General features: G+C 42.3%; 1 protein-coding gene across 1 annotated transcript in view; it reads right to left on the minus strand.

Annotated features, from left to right (window-relative positions):
* pdcd6 (programmed cell death 6) overlaps positions 1-20,098 on the minus strand; it is an 80,413-nt gene that overhangs the window by 35,951 nt on the left and 24,364 nt on the right. The window contains exon 2 of the mRNA XM_034171119.1: positions 11,317-11,378. Within this exon, the coding sequence (XP_034027010.1) occupies positions 11,317-11,378 (62 nt within the window). The remainder of the gene's footprint in view (positions 1-11,316; positions 11,379-20,098) is intronic.

The following is a 20,098-nucleotide window of genomic DNA, read 5'->3' on the forward strand; positions in this document are numbered from 1 at the left end:
TCTGGGTCATTTCTATCTTTTTTAATTTCACACTTCAATTTTTTATTTATTTGACATAAAATAACCTTTATTGGTTTATGGAGGTTTGTCACTGTTTTCATCACTCATGTGAAAGTTTGAAGAAGACAGCACACTTACCGGTTGAGGGATACAAATAAGACGCTAACAAAAAGGGTTTGTTTTTTTTTTACTTGTTCTAGTTCCTGAAATACAGGTTTGCTGTTTTCTGTAGCTGGTTTTAATGTACACCAAGGACAGACTAGTTTTGTTTACTAAATAACAGGAGCTGAATGACTCAGCTAAGACCAAATGACATGACAAAAATTCAGCAATATTTTAACTGAAATGTTGTATAGTAAAACCCGTCTAAACCATCATCATATAAATCGGATACTCACACTTACGAGACAAAAGTAAAAGTCCCAATGTTTTTGTATGATTTTCCAAGCAATAAACACTCTATATACCAAATGTTGTATAGCAGATTTTCGCTCACATCGGACAAAACGTCCTGTCCCATCGCAATACATTTCCATTAAAAAACCCTCACATATACCGGACAAAGCAGTCTCGATGTGCCCAGTAACAAAGGTACAAAATGAAGTTCAGCACCGACACTCACCGATTCAAAGAAAGTAGGTACTGCATTTCCTTAATTAAAAGCCTGGGCTTTTATTTTTCCAAACTGTACTCAGACCCAGCATCTAAACGAGGCAGGCGATGATTAACAAAATGCTGCTTGCTGCCTGCACTGTATTATGGCGTTAAGGTTCACACATATCCCTGAATGTGGCAAACCAAAGACAGCCACTTTAAGGCCCGGTCACACGGCATACGATTCCTGAACAAAGGAAAAAAAGTTAAAAAAAAACTCACAAATTGTTGAGAAAAGTTGGATGAATGAGCTGTTGCCTTTTCCCATCACTGAATAGCCTGTGAATCAAGAACACAAAAGGAACGAAAGAGGAACAAAACAAAACCGAAGCTAATGTCTGGAGGCACTGCTGGAGCAGTGTGTGACTCCATCCTGCTCTGTGTTCCAGGACTCGACGCTGGAACGGAGCTCTATAGCACCTGAGTCCTGGAGAAGGTGCAAAAAGAAGCGCGCGATCCGACCCACTGTGGAGATCTGTGCGCATGTCAGTGGATCCACCTGCTCTGGTTGCTCATATAGAACAAAAGAGGGATCATCTCCATCAGAATCTTCACTGTCTGGTTCAGACTGACGACACGCTGCGCGCTCCATCTTGCTCCAAATAAAAAAAAAACAAACTGAAGTGCTTGCTCAACATTCATAAGACGCCTCATTTTTACAAAACAAAAACACCACCACACTAACCACACACTGTAAATACTCCACCAAAATAACACTCCAAACACACCAAATATTTCTCAAATCTCTCAAATACCAAAACTCTAATCACAGTCTGTACACCCGAAATGTGCACGTACTCAGCGTTTTTGTACACTGTTGCGTTCGTAGATTTGCTTACAGCTGCGTATGATTGCTTTTAATGTATGTGCACTGTCGTGTGTAGCTCCTGACACACTCCTGTCTTTTTTTTTTTGCGTTGTAGAAATGGGCTCCGTTCCCAAAATGGTAAAGCAAACGGCACTCAGGTTTCCAGATGTACAGTGGAACACACTGCTTTCTTGTCAGGGCTAGGAACATCAGATTGTAAAGTCCAGGTTGGCGGCTGCTGGGGGGAGGGGGGCCGTGGTCTCCATGGGATGGACCCCGCTCTCGCTGGGCGGTCTCCCGATCATGGGCTTTGGTGTTTGGGGGAGTCTGGGTGTCGGGGGGCCTTGTGCTCTTCCTGGCCCCCGGGGTTGGGCCTCGCCTCTTGTCTGGGGGCCGGGCCCCGCCCTCATATGGCTCGGTGGTCCCTACCTTGTGCTTTGGATTTGGTTGCAGTGGCTCCTTTGCCCCCCGTCCTTGCCGCCGCTCGCTCCCGTCTTCGGGGGCTGTGACCCTCATGGTGTGGTCCTGGGGCTCCCCCTGTTGGTGGGCCTATGCCGGTGCCCTGTGTGCTTCCCTTGGGTATGGGGCTGCTCCCTGTGCCTCCGTGGGGGGGGGGAGTGTAGGCGGTGTGTTCCGGCACCATCGGGCCGCTCCCCAGTTGGTTTGCTGTGCTGCCCAGTGGCACTGGGGGCTGCCCTTCCTGGCCCCTGTGCCCTTCCGCTGCCCCTTTTCACCTGGTTCCCCCGGGGCCCTGCGTCCTGGACCCATTTCCATCGGTGCTCGCTGCCGGCCGTATGGCTTCTGACGTGCCGGAGTAGTCCATGTCATATGGTAGGGTTCTGTACTCTTGCCTTGGCCCAACACACCAGCCACAATAGTGATCGGATATTTAGCTGTGATCTGGGTCTCTGTGTGTGGATGGTTGCATATTTGTGGCCGTCACCACACTTTGGTTTTTGGGTGCTCACTACGGTGTTCTAGATTAGGGTATGGAGGCTCACTAATTAGACAACAGACTGTCGTTGTCACTGTTTGTTCATGTGTGGTTGTTTGTCATGGTATGTTGTATGGTTGGGGCCCCGTCTCCTCGGTGTCTCACGTCACAGTTATTGTCTTTACCACTTTCTCATTCTTGTCTGTCTTTGTGTTGTTTTGGTGGTCGGGCCTTCCTGATAGAAGTTGTCGGTTGGCTTTGAATAGATGTTGTAGGCTGATCGGGAAAGGCGGATGGGGGTCACACACAGACACACACACCACATTCACTCATGCACTACATACCTTCTGTCTTGCAAGAATAAATTGCATATATGGGTATTAATGTTCAGAAATGGTTCTGCCAGTGTGGCATTTACCATTACTATATATGCAGACGGGGGGGGGGATTGCACAGTCCAGAGTCCTTATGTGTCCCACCCCAAAAAAAGTAGAAAATATTGCCGTTTAAAGCCACAAGCAAACTTAAAACTTCCCGTCTCTTGTTTCAGCATTGAGAGCAAGATGGGGGGGGAATAGAGCGAGAGATACAGTTGTCGGTCTCTGCATTTTTTTTCAAAACCCTGGTGTTTCTGATCACTGGGCTGCGGCTGTGTGATCAAGCAGTCAGTCACACGCATGCACGCGCAGGTTCGATTAACAGTTCTGATCATGCACGCACAGGCGCTGGGTACATGGATCAGACACACGTGTGCTTTACCTTCTCTCCAGCTGATTCACTCTGGATGAATGCATTCAGTGTTTGGATGTGTTGTAGTGCACATGCACATACACGCACGCACAAAAGGACTGTCTCATACATGATTCAGCGACTCAAATGTTGTTCAGAAGAGAATGCAGCCATTTGCGATCACACTGGGTTTTCTGTTTTCATAGATTACACCTCTGTGGATCAACACTGTTCACACGCAAATGTCCGCTGCTGCTGGAACTTTTTCCACACTTGCTCAAAGTCACTTCTGTAAACTGACGCCTGGTTTGCACAAACCGAGGTGCAGTTCACTCAGAGATCACTGCAGACAACACAAGATATTATTACATCATGACGGCCCTTAGCAGCTCTAGGGCAACAAGGTTGAGTGGCACCCCCCCCCCCCCCCCATCATCTATGGGGATTCCCCATAGATAATGGGGGATGCTATTTTACGGCCACCGTGAATGCACATGTGGAATGTCGCCAAGACGCTGTTTTAACAGGCTGCCTGAACATGCAGATGTATTTCTTACATTGGAAAAAGACAGACTACTTTATTTTCAATTTATTTTTATTTATATAGTGCCAAATCACAACAGAGTTGCCTCAAAGCACTTCACACAGGTAAGGTCTAACCTTACCAACCCCCAGAGCAACAGTGGTAAGGAAAAATTCCCTCTGAGGAAGAAACCTCAAGCAGACCAGACTCAAAGGGGTGACCCTCTGCTTGGGCCATGCTACAAAACATAAATTACAGAACAATTCACGGACAAATATACAAGAAATGCTATTGGCGCACAGGACAGGAGGATCGCCAACACGAACACAACTCCCATATCTGGATGGAGCTGCACCTTAAGCCCCGTTTACACATAGACGGTAAGAGCTCCCGGAAGCGTTTTTGGCCGTCTTAAGGATCAAAAGCCGTTGTCAACATCGGCACTAGGGGGTGTGGCTTAATTCTGGCTTTACCGGGAATCGTCGAAAAAATTATTCAACATGTCGAATAATTCCGGGAGCGCTCCCGGAGAATTCGCGTGACGACGGAGACAACGCGAACAACGGCGTTTGATACTTTTTAAATCGCCGTGTCATCCTGTTCCTTCCTGTAGTGCCGCAGTTTACACCGCCGTAATATCCCTAACCAACGGCATGTAAACGGCGATAGAGCCCACATCGGCGTCCTCAAAGGCGTTTTAACCGGCGACAGAGGCAGACAAAACGGCGGCGCTAGCAGACAGTACGTCGTTCTAAACGCCACCTCCCAGTTAATGGTGTTCCAAACGGCCGATAGGCGGCGGTCAATATAAAAACGCTAGCGCGCTGCATGCAGGCATCTCACTCGCGGCAAGCTCCAGATATTTTTGCAGAGAAGCTCCAGTATGCCTCCTAAAAGAAAATTGGCAGCGGCAAGGACATACCAAGAGGTCTGGTTCAGAAGCACAGGAGAGCCCTGTAGTGGAGACGAGCAACACATTGAGGAGGGGGAAAGGAAAATAAAAGGCTGAGAGATGAGCTCCCTCCCCCTGAAGTGACAGCTGCTTCAGCCTATTATACTCTGGGGGCGGTGCCTATATGCAAAAGTTCCTGAAGTAACGCAGGATTTGCCTGGATAAATCCAGCGGTACACAGGGCATTATCGGCGGCAGCAGAACACCACCGTTCTCACGCGCGTCTTAACCTGGGATTGTAAAGGATAGAACTGGGTATTAAACCCCGTTGCCTGACGTGTGCCTGATGCTACGGCGTCAAAACGCCACTTTATTCGGCGGATTTAGCGGCGTTTTGTCCGCGCATTTGCGGCTAGTACGGCGCTCAAAACACCAGCAAAATGCTCTGCCCCTTTCCACAGTGAAAACAGCCGGAACTACCGCGAACTTCGGTCTACATACTGCCCACCGACAAAAACGTCTATGTGTAACCTGGGCTTTAAACAGAGAGAAAAAAAACAGAATCAGGCATCAGAAAAATACTGTATAATTTGTCAGCATTAAACAACAAGAAATAGAGAAATACTAAGGTGATCGCCGGCCACTAGTCCTAAACTTCACTAAAAGACCCAGAATTTAGGTAAAGTTGAGGCCGCGGCCCACTCCAATTACTAATAAAATGAATTAAGAGTAAAAAGCGTAAAACAAAACTGTACCAGTATGCTAGCCATATGAAAGGGAAAATAAGTGTGTGTCTTAAGTCTGGACTTGAAAGTCTCCACAGAATGTGAGTTTTATTGACGCAGGGAGATCATTCCACAGAACAGGGGCACGATAAGAGAAAGCTCTGTGACCCGCAGACTTCTTATTCACCTTAGGGACACAAAGTAGTCCTGCACCTTGAGAACGTAAAGCCCGGGCCGGTACGTAAAGTTTAATTAGGTCAGCTAGGTAGGAGGGTGCCAGTCCATGAATAATTTTATAGGTTAGTAGCAGAACCTTAAAATCTGATCTCACTGGGACAGGAAGCCAGTGAAGGGATGCCAAAATGGGTGTAATGTGGTCGAACTTTCTACTTCGTGTCAAAAGTCTGGCTGCAGCATTTTGAACCAATTGGAGACCCCTAATGCTAGACTGCGGTAAACCAGAAAATAGAACATTGCAGTAGTCCAATCTAGAAGAGATAAATGCATGGATCAGGGTCTCAGCATCAGCCATAGACAGGATGGGACGAATCTTCGCTATATTTCACAGGTGGAAGAAAGCAGTCCTAGTAATATTTCTAATGTGGAGGCCAAAGGACAACGAAGGATCAAAAATTACCCCAAGGTTCCTCACTTTGTCAGTGTGATGTATGACACACGAGCCGAGGCTGAGCGTTAACTGGTCAAATTGATGCCGATGTCTCACTGGTCCAAGAACCATCATTTCATTCTTATCAGAGTTTAAAAGTAGCACGTTTCTAGACATCCAACTTCTCACTGCTGCAAGGCAATCTTCTAAGGACTTTATGTGAACGAGATTACCAGCAGTTATCGGCATGTATAACTGAGTATCATCTGCATAGCAGTAAAAGGTAATCCCAAAACGCCGCAATATGTGCCCAAGGGGTGCTATATAAAGGGAGAAAAGACAGACCCCTATGGAACCCCAAATTTCATGTCACTAAGGTTAGAGGTAGTGTTACTGTACAAAACGCAGTGAGAACAACTGGTTAAGTATGACGTCAGCCATGCAAGGGCACTCGCAGTAATCCCAAAATTATTTTCCAGCCTATCAAGTAGAATATGATGATCCACTGTATCAAATGCAGCACTGAGATCTAACAGCAACAGAACCGTAGTGGTGTCCGAATCCCACTTTAGTGAGAGCCGTCTCTGTGGAATGATATTTTCTAAAAGCAGACTGCAGTGGCTCAAAGAGATTATTCTCAGTAAGATAGTCTACGAGCTGCGGTGACACCACTTTTTCCAGAATTTTTGATAACAATGATAGATTTGATATCGGCCGATAGTTTGTCAATACACTAGGGTCAAGATTAGGTTTCTTAAGTAATGGTTTAATCACTGCAGATTTGAAACATTTAGGAACAGATCCAGAAGTTAAAGAAAGATTAATTTCCAGCACAGTCAGCCCAAGAGTGGGCCACAGGTCCTTAAACAGTTCTGTTGGTATAGGATCAAATAAACAGGTTGTGCTTTTTGTTGACATTACGAGTTTTGTCAGCATGCCTAGTGAGATACTGTCAAATTCTGTAAATCTAGGTAATACCTCAGTAGTGGTGCCCACATCAATAGCAGGGTGTAGTGGCTGGATTAAGGCATGCCGGGATATGTTTAACCTGATGTCTTCTATTTTCTTCCCAAAGTAATCTAGGAAATCTTGTGCTGTTTAAGGAGAGCAAGCTACAGGTGGCAAAAGTGTTGCCACCGTGTCGAAAAAGAACTTTGAGTTATGCTTGTTTTTGTTGATCAAATCAGAGTAGTATGTCCGCTTTGTAGCCAATAATGCATGCTTATAGTCTAAGATAGCATCACGCCACGCAAGGTGAAATACTTCTAATTTTGAACGACGCCATTTCTGTTCTAGACCACTTGCTTTATGCTTGAGGTCACGCAGATAATCATTGAACCAAGGTGACTGTGATTTGGGGGAGCGCGGTTTTAACACATTTTCAGGAGATAATGGACTTTCCATCTAACATGCCAGAATCATGAGAGAACTTTGTGAGAAGCTGACGGCAGAGCTGCCATGGGAGCACATCAAAACAGTGGAGATGATCGAAGGAGAGAGCCATTATTGGAAGTGGCCGAGACACTCCAGAAATCGTTGCTCATAGTCAGTGGGCTGGACACACCTGTCCACACCAGCTGGGATTATCCTTTTTTCTAAATCAGTACCACAATGGGAAAACATTTCATGCTAGCAGCCATGGTCAGCCCCTGCGCAGAGGAGTGTGCAGAACAATGGAGGACATCTGTCCACAGGAGGGCATGGTTCTCCCACTGGCAATTGCATGCAATCTGTAACGGTGACAATTGGGACCTCTTTGATGGAGCAGGCGTAGACGTTATTCTCTGGCTGGCAACAGTGCGTGATGACTTCTTTGATGGTGTGGACTTTACATATTTAATCTTGGAAATCATTCTACAAGTGGGTGAGTGTCCTGTTCATTTTTTTTCTTCCTTTTTTATTTTGTTCTCATCAGTAGAACTGATAGGCTTTGTTATTTTTATTTCACTTTAAGAGAGTCTGCTGGATTTTGGATCTCAATGTGTGCAGAGTCTGTTCTCTGTACTGGAGCATCATGCTGTTTTCACCCCATTATTGCTCCCATCGTGGACATGCATGCAGAACTCTTCACCGTTTTTCAGGCTGCCTGATCACACAGATTTATTGCTGAGATTCAGTTATATTGATGACAACACACACGTGCACAAAGCTGAGCCTCTAGCACAGATTGTTTTTAAAAGTCATGATGGATTTCTCAGTGAAGAGCGACTGCTGCTTTTACCACAACTGCCCCAAAATGAACAGTTACCACTGAAAAAACAAGTCATAACACAACATCACAACATTATGTAAACTTTGCAATTACTCTGCAGCTTTGTTCTTAATGTTAACAGCTATATTCCATTCAACAATGCACTGGGACATTTCCTCAAAGCTACGTAAATGCTGTCGGAAAGATGAGTACTCACAAGTACTTTGTTTTTGGCAGCCTACATAGCTGTTTGTTGTGAATGCTGTATATGTTGAGACCGGTCACGGAAGTGCACAAAGTAATCCCGGTGTGACAACTGGGCCAACATGTGCAAATGGAGGCTCAGTATCACCACTCTCATTTAAGCCTCTTCTTTTCACATGCTTGGACTTGCCACATACTGGGTTAAAGTTAATCTCTTCAGCTAGGCTTAATTGTGAATGTTCAGGCATATTAACACGAGTACTCTTGACTTTTTTTTAGTGCTTAGTGTGTACGCCAAATGTAAAGCTGACTGGAAAACAGTGTATTTTTGTGTGCCTCAGAGGAAACATTGTGGCAGTATTTTGAATAAAATGTTATTTCTTCTCATATACAGTGTCTGAGTATTAATTTGGCGAGGCTGAGTAGCTCTCTAACTTCATTTATCATGACCCATCACAAATTCCTAAAAAACAGTTTTAAAGTACAGCTGTAACAAAAAAAAAAAAAAAAAAAAAAACCCTCTGGCTTTACTTCACAAAATTTAGCCCTCAAATTGTAGGAAATATTGTTTCAGAGGGTTATAAATTTAAAAATTTTTCATCCTCCCCCAGAACCCCCTGCGGCCCTCACTGTATGCCTAAGCCGCACTAAATTCTCCCATATATATAAAAAATTTTTTTTGGTTCCTTTGGGAGTAAAAATAAATTGGGTAAAATTTCACGAGATTTGAAAAATATTAAATACTGACGCCCGCCCCCTGTTTTTGTGACATGCGAGTGACATTTTGAGGTATGGACTGGATACATTAATCCAGAACTTCCTCATCAAGGACCCCTCAGAGTGGGAGGATGACCCGTCATTCCAGTCGTCACAGCAGGTCCTGGATAACATTGCTGCTGTCAATGATTCTTCTGAGCGAGGAGTTGCACTTATCCAGGATTACAATCAGATCCTAATGAAGGATGAACAGCAGCGCGAATACCTTGTGCAAGTTGTTGAGTGGAATCGACATCAGTTCCCGGAGGCAAAGAAAATCGGAACCAGACACCATGACTGTTTTCACCAAATAGGGGGACAGTGACGTGTAATACTTTATCTCTCCTGTATCGCCAGTTAAAAGAGAAAGGACTGTTGTTTCAATCTGCATTTAATTTATAAACACGTACATTACTATTGCTGGTTTGAGCTAATATGCTCAACCATTGCAATTTCCACCCCGCATGCCGCAGTAGTTAGAACAGTCGTATCGAAATAAAATTTTGCACAAAACATTTTCGCATCCATCAAGATAAACAATTTTGTCACAAAGCACATCAAGAAAGTCACATTTTTATTTTTGACATACTGTAGAGGACCACCCTAATATTACACACACACATACATACATACATATACATATATATATATTTTTATACACACATTTTCTTCTTTTATTACATAACTGATTATACTGCACAAAAGACATTTTTCAGTTATACCTAATTCTAGTCATGATTACTGTTTCCATGGAGGTGCGAGACTTGCAGGTGCAGTAAAAAATGAGCCCAGTGAGTAAAAATGAAACAAGAACACAAAATGTTCCGAAACTGCTTGAGATTCAGTGGGTAAACTGCAATTCCTTCAATTTGATCAAACAGCTATCAAACAACTCAGATGTTACAGTCATGTCGGGACCCTTAAAAATTAGCAACCTGGTCTCACGGCAAGTCGTGATTCAGCAGTACGAAATATACATTAATCTATTGGTTAGTGATATTGTAACCAAAAGCGCCTCACTTTCATCACGGCAGCACAAAATTCATTCTAATTCATTTTGTGATGGCTGCACAAAATTAAAAGTGAAGCGGGGGGTAGGGTCGGGGGCTGTTATGGTCAGGGTTGGCTGTAGGAGTAGGGTTAGTAATAGTGAGTTAAATAAAACCCTTTAACGAAAATTTGACTCATTTCGTGACCGGAGGACAAAAAAAAAAACAGACTGGGCTGTAAAAAGTTGGTCAGTTTGTGACGTTTTTGGGTGATTCTTTACGGGCACTATTGGCCTTGTAAATGTAATTTCCACCACACCATTGCCTTACAATATAAAGCGCCTTGGGGCAACTGTTTGTTGTGATTTGGCGCTATATACATGTGCTCTGATGTCACTGTTTTTCTCCATAGAAACTACCCAAACAATCTTTCATACAAACTGTTTAAAGGGACATTACAGTGTTGTGGTGGAAATTACGGCAATAGTGTGGGACAACTACATTTTGTTTAAAAAATCACAACAGTTGTATGACATTGAATACCCCAATTATGTTTTGATTATTTTACTGATATTTTATTCAGAGATATTTTAAAATATTAGAAAAAAACGTTTCTTTACCATTCATTTTTATCATTGAAGATCAAAAGTCTGGGTGTGAGACAAGCACAAAACGGCAATATTTGCATATAATGATGCTGAAAAAAGGTGAAGTCATCATAGACTACTAGAACAAATTTCTTAACACACTTTCATTGTAAAGATAACTATAAAAGTGTGAAATTTCCCCTTTTTTCTGTTTTTCATACAATATGGTCAAAGGACATAATAAGTGCCCGTAGTCTAAGAATCACCCTTTTATAACCAGCTATTGCACTGATAAATTGGTCATCGTCACAGAAACATGCCGATGCTCATAAATGGTAGTGTAAGAGCTGATAAATTTTCCATTCCTTTGTCAGTTGTAATGGGACAAAAATAGTTTCATTCATTTTTATTTGGTTGCACTACTCAGGGATAAAAATAAATGCACAATGCATTTTGTGCTTTGGTTTGGCAGCTACTTAAATGAAAGCGTGCCAAAGACCAATAGTGTGTAATGAGGAGATAGGAGAGAGAGAAAGATCACTCAAAGAGCCAGTGGGAGACTGATTAACAAAAACAAAAAGGAAAGTGAGAGAGAGAGCAAAGGAGAAGAAGCCCCATAAAGACTGACAAAGCGAGATGGGAAAGCAAACACGGAAAAACAGCCGGGGGGAGAAAAACTCCAGAAAGTGAAAATTAGGGGGAAACTGGAACACATACCATTTGATAAAGCCTGTTGAAGCTCTGAGTCTGATATCACTCCACTCCGGTCCTTGTCAACCCTTGGGAGGAAAATACAGATTTGACATATTAACCACTTTTCTCTCTTTCTTTCTCTCACACACACACACACACACACACACAGACACACACACACACACACACACACACACACACACACACACACACACACACGCGCGCGCAACGGGCACCAGCATTCATCAGCTGAAACTTAATCTTCCTGGGCTCGTGTCAGTGTTTCAACAGTCCACAGAGGACAACTTAAGTTCTATGACCCGGACATACAAAGCAGCTTCTGTGCTCGTGCTCCCATGAGACCAGGCAGACGATCTCCACGTGTGTCCTGAGACAACTAAGGGAATGCTGGAAACCACACGAGGTGTAATACCCATGACACCAGAGCAGTTCTACTTCACAAGAATCTTATAGTAACAAAAGTGAAATGTGAAACCAGTTTGTGTCAGAATGCCAGCATGACATGCAGCTCATATTAGAATAAGGAGCGACTGACAGTATTCTGGATTCCTCGACTCCATGGCCTGCTATATGTAGTTTTTCCCCATCTTATTTTCTTTCTATTTTTCTAATCCATCAATAATCACACCCTGTAGTAACACACCACACACCAATAAATTAGTGTGGATTACAAAGGTTTTAAAACTTCCTACTTTGGTTAGTTGTTTTAGTGAGCTACAGGTCAAAAAAAGATTGTTCTCTCAATGTGATCGGGAGGTTCAAGGTCTAATGGCCCAGTCACACGGCACAACGATTCCTGAACGAAGGGAAAGAGTAAAAAAAGTCACAATTCATTGAGAAAAGGTGGATGAAAGAGCTTCATCACCGAAAAGCCTGCGAAGCAAGAGCGCAAAAGGGACGAAAGAGAAACTTAACAAAACCGAAGATCACTATCTCGACGCTTTAACGAAAAGTACCTGGAGCCACAGGTGGAGCAGTGTGTGTCTGCATCTCTGCGTTCCAGGACTCAGCCCTGGGACGGAGCTCATAGCGCCTGAGTCCTGGAGAAACGTCTGCATAAAAGAAGCTGTAGAGATCTGTGTGCACGTCAGTGGACCACCTGCTCTGGTTCCTCGTCCAGAACAAAAGAGGGATCATCTCCATCATCATCAGAACCCTTACTGATTTAAAAAAAAAAGAAAAAAGTGTGCCGTGGTCACTGCTGTATCACTGTATTATGTTCTAAGCCATATATATTGATTTATAACAGAAAACTGTCAAAAGGGAGAATAAATATAAATATAAGTGTAAAGATGATTGAATATATCAGAGCAGTAAATTAATCAGTGCGTGTGAACGCGCGCGCATTAACTCACGTGCAGTTATTTCCACCAGCTGATCACTGATCCACAACGTGAATTCTTCCTTCCAGAACAGCTCTTTATATAATCATTTTGATTCATCTACCTGTTGCCACATGTACAGAAGGACTGGATTGTCATTCTTACACTCAGTTATATTTAATACAAAATAATAAGCGCACGCAGCAGCTGCTCCTGCTGCTAATGATGCATTCAAGTACCGTCAGAAATTACACAATGTTTTTGTTGTTTCAAATTCAACAGTTGCTTGTGGCAAAATAATTAATTATATCCACACAAAAGATTAATTCTGGCCTATGTAAGGTGCCTGAGCCCATTACACACACACACACACACACACACACACACATAAAAAAAAAAAAAAAATCCAAGCAAGCAGGCTGAGTTTGCCCTGTAATTTCCGACGGTACATGAAGCAGCAGCAGCCTCAGTGCTCACAAACCGGCTTCTGCACTGTGTGAAAACATTCAGCTGCTCCAAGGAAGTCAAATTACACAATAACATTACAAAAACTAAACAAACAATTAAAGGTCAAGAACGACAGCAAAACAAAACAGACGAATTGAGGTTTTCGTTACCCTTCGTTAAAATTTTTCAACAGTTTAAAAATCCTGACGAAGCGCCAGCTAAAGGAATGAAGCTGCACAAAGGTTAAACGATGCCAATGAAAGTCAACGAAAGTCCAGATTTCTTGTTTCGTCAGGGCTTCATTGCCCTTCGTTAAGTGCCGTGTGACTGGGCCATAACATGGAATGGAAACTACATTTTCAAGCAACTCCACAAAAAAGGGGGGCAAACAGGTTAATTTTTTAATACAATGAAAGACAGGGTATTTTTGAGTTGAGTAGAGGCATTCACTTTAAGTATCATTCTTGTTTTCACTATCAATTAAAATGTCACTTTTAATTATCTTTTGTGCATAAAATATTAGGCAAACGGCACTGGTCTTGGTGGCTCCCCAGACAAGCACCTTTCAACCTATATGTAACTTTAAAACCACGCATATCTTTGTTGACAGTAACAGAGAGAGAAGGAAGACGTGTGTGTTTCTGGTACATTCTGCAGGCAACTCATGTGGTCCTTGGGGGCGAACTGGTGCCCATAGAGCATCAAAATACCATGATATTTGGTTATTTATTTATAATACAATGAGACTATAGGTGATAACATTTATGTCCATTTGATTAATCAATGAAATACTGTAACACTATTGTCAAACTAGATACACAGTGCAGAAATTCTGCGTGAAGGACACATGATCAACATTTAGCAGTTATAGGCAATAAAATAAACTGGAATACTTTGAGAACCATCAACTCTGTGAGGAAAAAAGAACCACCTCATAGAAAACATTTATAATTCAATTTAGATACTACATTATCCATTTGCGCAAACTGGATGAAACAGATGAAACCGCTTTACGAGGTCTGTCAATAAAGTATAGGTCCTTTTTATTTTTTTCAAAAACTATATGGATTTCATTCATATGTTTTTACGTCAGACATGCTTGAACCCTCGTGCGCATGCGTGAGTTTTTCCACGCCTGTCGGTGACGTCATTCACCTGTGAGCACTCCTTGTGGGAGGAGTCATCCAGCCCCTCGTCAGAATTCCTTTGTCTGAGAAGTTGCTGAGAGACTGGCGCTTTGTATATTCAAAATTTTTTCTAAACCTGTGAGACACATCGAAGTGGACACGGTTCGAAAAATTAAGCTGGTTTTCAGTGAAAATTTTAACGGCTGATGAGAGATTTTGAGGTGATACTGTCGCTTTAAGGACTTCCCACGGTGCGAGACGTCGCTCAGCGCTCTCAGGCGCCATCGTCAGCCTGTTTCAAGCTGAAAACCTCCACATTTCAGGCTCTATTGATCCAGGACGTCGTGAGAGAACAGAGAAGTTTCAGAAGAAGTCGGTTTCAGCATTTTATCCGGATATTCCACTGTTAAAGGAGATTTTTTTAATGAAAGACGTGTGGACAGGTCCACGCGTCGGGACACAGCCGACGCGGTGCGGCGGCACAGGAAAAACACCTCCGTGTTGATAACCATTTGTAAAATCCAGGCAGCTTTTGATGGCTTTCAGTGGAGTGAGTATATGAGAAATTGTTTAACAGCTGGACATGTTCCAACTTGTCCTTAAGGCTTCCAACAGGTGTTTTTCCTGTGGCGGAGCGTCGCGGCGGCTGCGAGCCGACGCTGCAATCCGTCCGCACGTCTTTCATTTAAAAAAGTCTCCTTTAACAGTGGAATATCCGGATAAAATGCTGAAACCGACTTCTTCTGAAACTTCTCTGTTCTCTCACGACGTCCTGGATCAATAGAGCCTGAAATGTGGAGGTTTTCAGCTTGAAACAGGCCGATGACGGCGCCTGAGAGCGCTGCACGACGTCTCGCACCGTGGGAAGTCCTTAAAGCGACAGTATCACCTCAAAATCTCTCAGCCGTTAAAATTTTCACTGAAAACCAGCTTAATTTTTCGAACCGTGTCCACTTCGATGTGTCTCACAGGTTTAGAAAAAATTTTGATCAAACAAAGCGCCAGTCTCTCAGCAACTTCTCAGACAAAGGAATTCCGAGGAGGGGCTGGATGACGCCTCCCACAAGGAGTGCTCACAGGCGAATGACGTCACCGACAGGCGTGGAAAAACTCACGCATGCGCACGAGGGTTCAAGCATGTCTGACCTAAAAACATATGAATGAAATCCATATAGTTTTTGAAAAAAATAAAAAGGACCTATACTTTATTGACAGACCTCGTAAGGAACAAAACACCTGGATAGTTATTTAAACTGGAAATTAATCTTCCTGAATGCAAGGCAGCTAACAAAATGACAAATGAGATCCTTTTACAAAACTCAGTCTTGATGTCGACCAAAGTTTCTCTGATATACAGACAAATAAAAACACAGGCAGGTTGGTGTCATGAAAAACAGGCCTCTTGGTTATGAAGTGCAGCTTTGACAGTCAACCAGTGATTCATGTCTTCCTTAGCAACCCGCTCGGCCCGCCCTACCAAATACGCTCAAACAAAATTGGAATACCAACAGAGACGAAGAGGGAGGGAAGGAGACAGGGAAGCCCTAAAGAAAAAGAAGAAGAAAAAAAGGAGCCGCCCTGTGCTGACTTTGAGGGCGTAGTTTCCACTCCTTCCTGTGACGTTTTATGTGCATCCGTATCACCACATCTGCAGCCTTCATTGCTGTATACATAGTGATTCTCTATAGGTCTTTGCCCCCCCCCCCCCCGAATAAATAAATAAACACGACGACAAACTGCCTGCTTGGTGACCTTGGGGAGGAAAATCACTCTCAGTATGTCTCCATAAAGAACAGCTTTGTCAGACTGAAGCTGAGGAGGGCTTGGGTTGGGTGTCTGCTGTGGAGTACCCAACCTTCAACAAACATGGTTAGAATAACTCAAAGATGTAGGTGTGCACAGAATAAGCACTTTTTCTCTGTTCTTCCTCTTGCTTGCACACCATTTAGACTAAGGTGAAGTTACCCTAACAGAGATTTGTGTAAAACTCACTTAAACTGAAAAATCATTATTTAAAAACTCTCTTGCCTGCAGCATAGACTGTTAACCATCTGGTGAATATATCTTTAAGCTTTCAAGTGTCGAGCAGAATGTAAAAATAGCAGAACGACGTATCACACAGACGAGTCATTTTTGTTGGTCAAATTTTCCCATGTTTCACTGTTTCCTACTGAGCAGTCAGGCTGGAATACTGCTCGCGGTGCAAAGCCCGCCCTACTTTCCACACATAAATGCTACAAGTGTAAGCCAATGTCACCATGCTTCCCATGAAAGGAATAACCCAGAAATCAGTTTCCATTACCACTTGGCTCAATTCTGTTTCTTTGCCTATGGCTGAAGTTGTATATCGCACATATTTCTGGTAAGAAAACGCTCAGAGAACACACTAACACACCAAGCACTTTATTGTGGAAAGGTGCGCCTAATAAAGTGTCACTTGAAAGGTCGTCTTTGGCTTTTGCTAAAATAAAGACAGGTGTGTTCTCACGAGTACACACTAAAGGAAGAGGGTGGTTTCGCTGAAGCGATTAACGGATTGATAAACATAAAAGCAACTAGCAACTATGCTTTTTAAAAATCAAGTAATCATTTAGACCTTTCAGCAGACAAATACTGTCTGATTGCAGTTTCTGTAATGTGATGATTTGCTTTGCCTTTTATGTTCTGAAAAATGATTATCCCTGGGTTTTGGACAGACCAGGTAGTAGTGTTAATTTTGTCACCCGTTTTTCAATTTCGTCTTAGTCTTGTGTCATAGTTCATTCTTAGTCACATTTAGTTATTCACAGATCATTTTTGTTAGTCATGTTTTAGTCAACTAAAAGTCTCAACATTTTAGTCAAACGAGAACTCAAGGTATTTTAGTCGAGTTTTAGTGAAAACATTTTCATCTTTTTCTATTTATTTCAGAGATAATTTTTGTTTATTCATTCCAGTTGACTTGTGTTCCACAGCTGAAATATTAAATGTCTAGAATAACAAACATCTTGAATGAATTGAAATAAATGAATCTTCAATGCAACTTTGCTAAAAGTGTCATGTTTGTTGATTCAATACACATTTACAAATGATGCACTTGTTCTGATGTTTTATATTTATTAGAAACACCCACAAAAAAAAAAAAACTGGTGTTAAATAATATGACTCTTACAGCCTAGCAGATTCAGAGGGATATAAATGTAAAATGTTACTTTGACCCCGGCCTCCCCTACAATAGTCGCGACTGGAGCACTGCAGCGTGGCTGTGCTCAGACTGGAGCATTGAGACTTTGACACTGGGATAAGTTCTCCCCGACGAAACGGAGGACGTCTATTTTTGGGGGAAAACAGCTTTGGTCAGTTGTAGTATGCTGTCTGTTTTACAATGTTTGGAAAGAGGTGTTATTTGATTTAAAACGGCAATTCGCTTTAAAGTTAATGATTGCTTTCCACCTTTACTCGGCAGAGAGCTGCAGCAAATCCCACAACAACAACAACACACACACACACCGGACGATATTATTATTATTATTTTCATGAGGGACAGTAACTTTAGTTTATGAACCAGAGAAGTGGGAGATATTAATGTTCCAGTCCACGGGAGAGAACCGCGTCGCTGGCTGCCCCCAAAAAAGGCACGTTAATGACAAATGAATAAAAACTGTTCGTATGAAGCGGTGGGCAATTTTCACAGAATCGTGCAACATAACGTAGCAGACAGTAGAGCAGAAGAACTGCTGGCACAAACGCATGACAGCTGGACTAGATGTTGCGTTTCTTCTTGTGTAGTAGACAAAAACAAGGAGGGAGTTTTTGTTTATTTTTTATTTCTTGCTAAACTTTCATTTTTATTTGTCAACAATAACGCATATTTACACAGTTTTAGTCAGTGTTTTTAGAACATTGGTGCAGTCTCGTCATCATCTCATCTTAGTCATGAGAAAAACAAGCATATTTCGTCTGACGAAATTAACACTGCCAGGTAGCTTAGTGAGATAGGAGTTGGGGTACCAACATGTAGCTCTGCATTGAATTCCTGGTCATGCTCCCTGTCTGTGTCCTTGGAAAAGACACAATGGGCCTGACTTACTAAGGTCTCACATAACGAGTGAGAAATTGTGCGGGCAAACCAAATTTTTACCCGTTGGAGCGGAGACAGTTTTGCGGGTGATTTACTACGAGTAAATACACAATTGATAGCAGGTAGTAGACCGCAGCATGCAAATGAGGATTTTGCCCATGTTAATGACTGTAAGTGCAAAATGAAATTAAAGCATCCACTTGAGTTACTGGGTGCTCTTTATCCAGATCTAATATACATGGAAGACAACTCAGCATCCTAATAGCAATACATTTTACTGACATATATATTATTTTTACCATCATCATTAGATCATTTCCAATGACAGTGTAATGCATTTTTAAAACTGATTATGCCCTGTGCTGTTACCATGTCCTCTGGCAGGCTGTTCCATGTGTCCACCACTCTTACTGTAAACAAGAATTTCCTCAAATCCAGACATAACTTTCTTTTAAATAATTCCTTCCTGTGATGCCTTCTGCTGTCTTCTGATGCTAAATGAGGAGCACATTCACTTGCAGTATGTGCTTTGCCATGCACGCACTCTAACACATAACTAAGCATGGTCATGTGCAGGCAAAAATTAAATAATAATAATCTCCTATTTCAGAGATTTAATTGTTTCTATCCACTGCATTTAAGCAAAGTGGTGAATAATTATGATGCATTCTGCCGGCACAAAGCATAGCTGTCTGTGTTCGCGCACAGCAGAACACTGATGCAGCGGAACAGATGTGTGTGCATCATTCCACAGACCCCGAGATGACCATGTTTGTGACATCAAATGGCTGTAATCATCATGAGCTGCAACAAAATCTACTCTGATCCACTAGCTACATATAGAAACATTTATTATGAAAGAGGTAAAAAGAAGAAAAAAAAAAAACACTGTAAACCATTAGTGTTCCATTTACAATTTTTGGACCAACCTGCTGAGAGAATAGCGCACGGAGTTATGGGGTCAAAACAGCAAGAATGGTGACAAAGACCAATTTCAGTTTGCACAGGAGTCAAGAGTTAAAGTTGCTTTAATTTTGGTAAAAAAAAATGTAAAAAGTGGTGCAAATTACTGGCTGAAGCAATAGGATTAATAAATGGAATAGTTTTGACTGTGCTGAATGCTTGGTCTGCAAAGTAAAGGTCAAACAATCTTGACACCCATTGGAGTCTATGACGTGACAAAGCATGACATGGTGAAAACTATTTTTTTTAAAACCGTATTAACTCAACCAATAATTAGCATCAGAGTTTATCCAAATTGGAGCAACTTTAACTTTTGACCCCTGTACAAACTGAAATTGACCTCTGTCACCGTTGTTGCTGTTTTTACCCCATATTAACTTTCAGTCATAGATAGTCCAAACTATACCTTTTTGGAATCTATGTTCAGACAAATAATGTGATATAGTTTTCAAGACAGCTATCATACATTTTTGTGTAGGTCATGGCACACTGAGGCTGGATTCTAAGGTGTCATTTAGTTCCCTTAAGTTGTACTGAAAACCTGCTTGGTCGATGGACTATGGACCCGTCCCTGAAATCTGGGGAATAGGTTGCATTCCTGCAGTGGAAACAGGCCTTGGTACTTCTTTGGACTATCCACCCACACAGCAAAGCATTTGTAGACATTCTGAAATCTGAAGTTGTGATCGCGGCGTTTCCAATTTTAGATATTTTATACCCTAAACATTAAGTAAATAAACTCCAATAATGAAAAATAACTCACCCTTCAATCATGCTCAGACCTTCTAGGTTATCATAGTTACTGCCACCTTGTTTTCTTTGTTGGGATTTTTTTTTGTTTGTTTTTCCTTTTATAATCTTTAAAT

This window comes from Thalassophryne amazonica, chromosome 1 (genome assembly GCF_902500255.1).
Source record: "Thalassophryne amazonica chromosome 1, fThaAma1.1, whole genome shotgun sequence".
Classification (NCBI taxonomy): Eukaryota; Metazoa; Chordata; class Actinopteri; order Batrachoidiformes; family Batrachoididae; genus Thalassophryne; species Thalassophryne amazonica.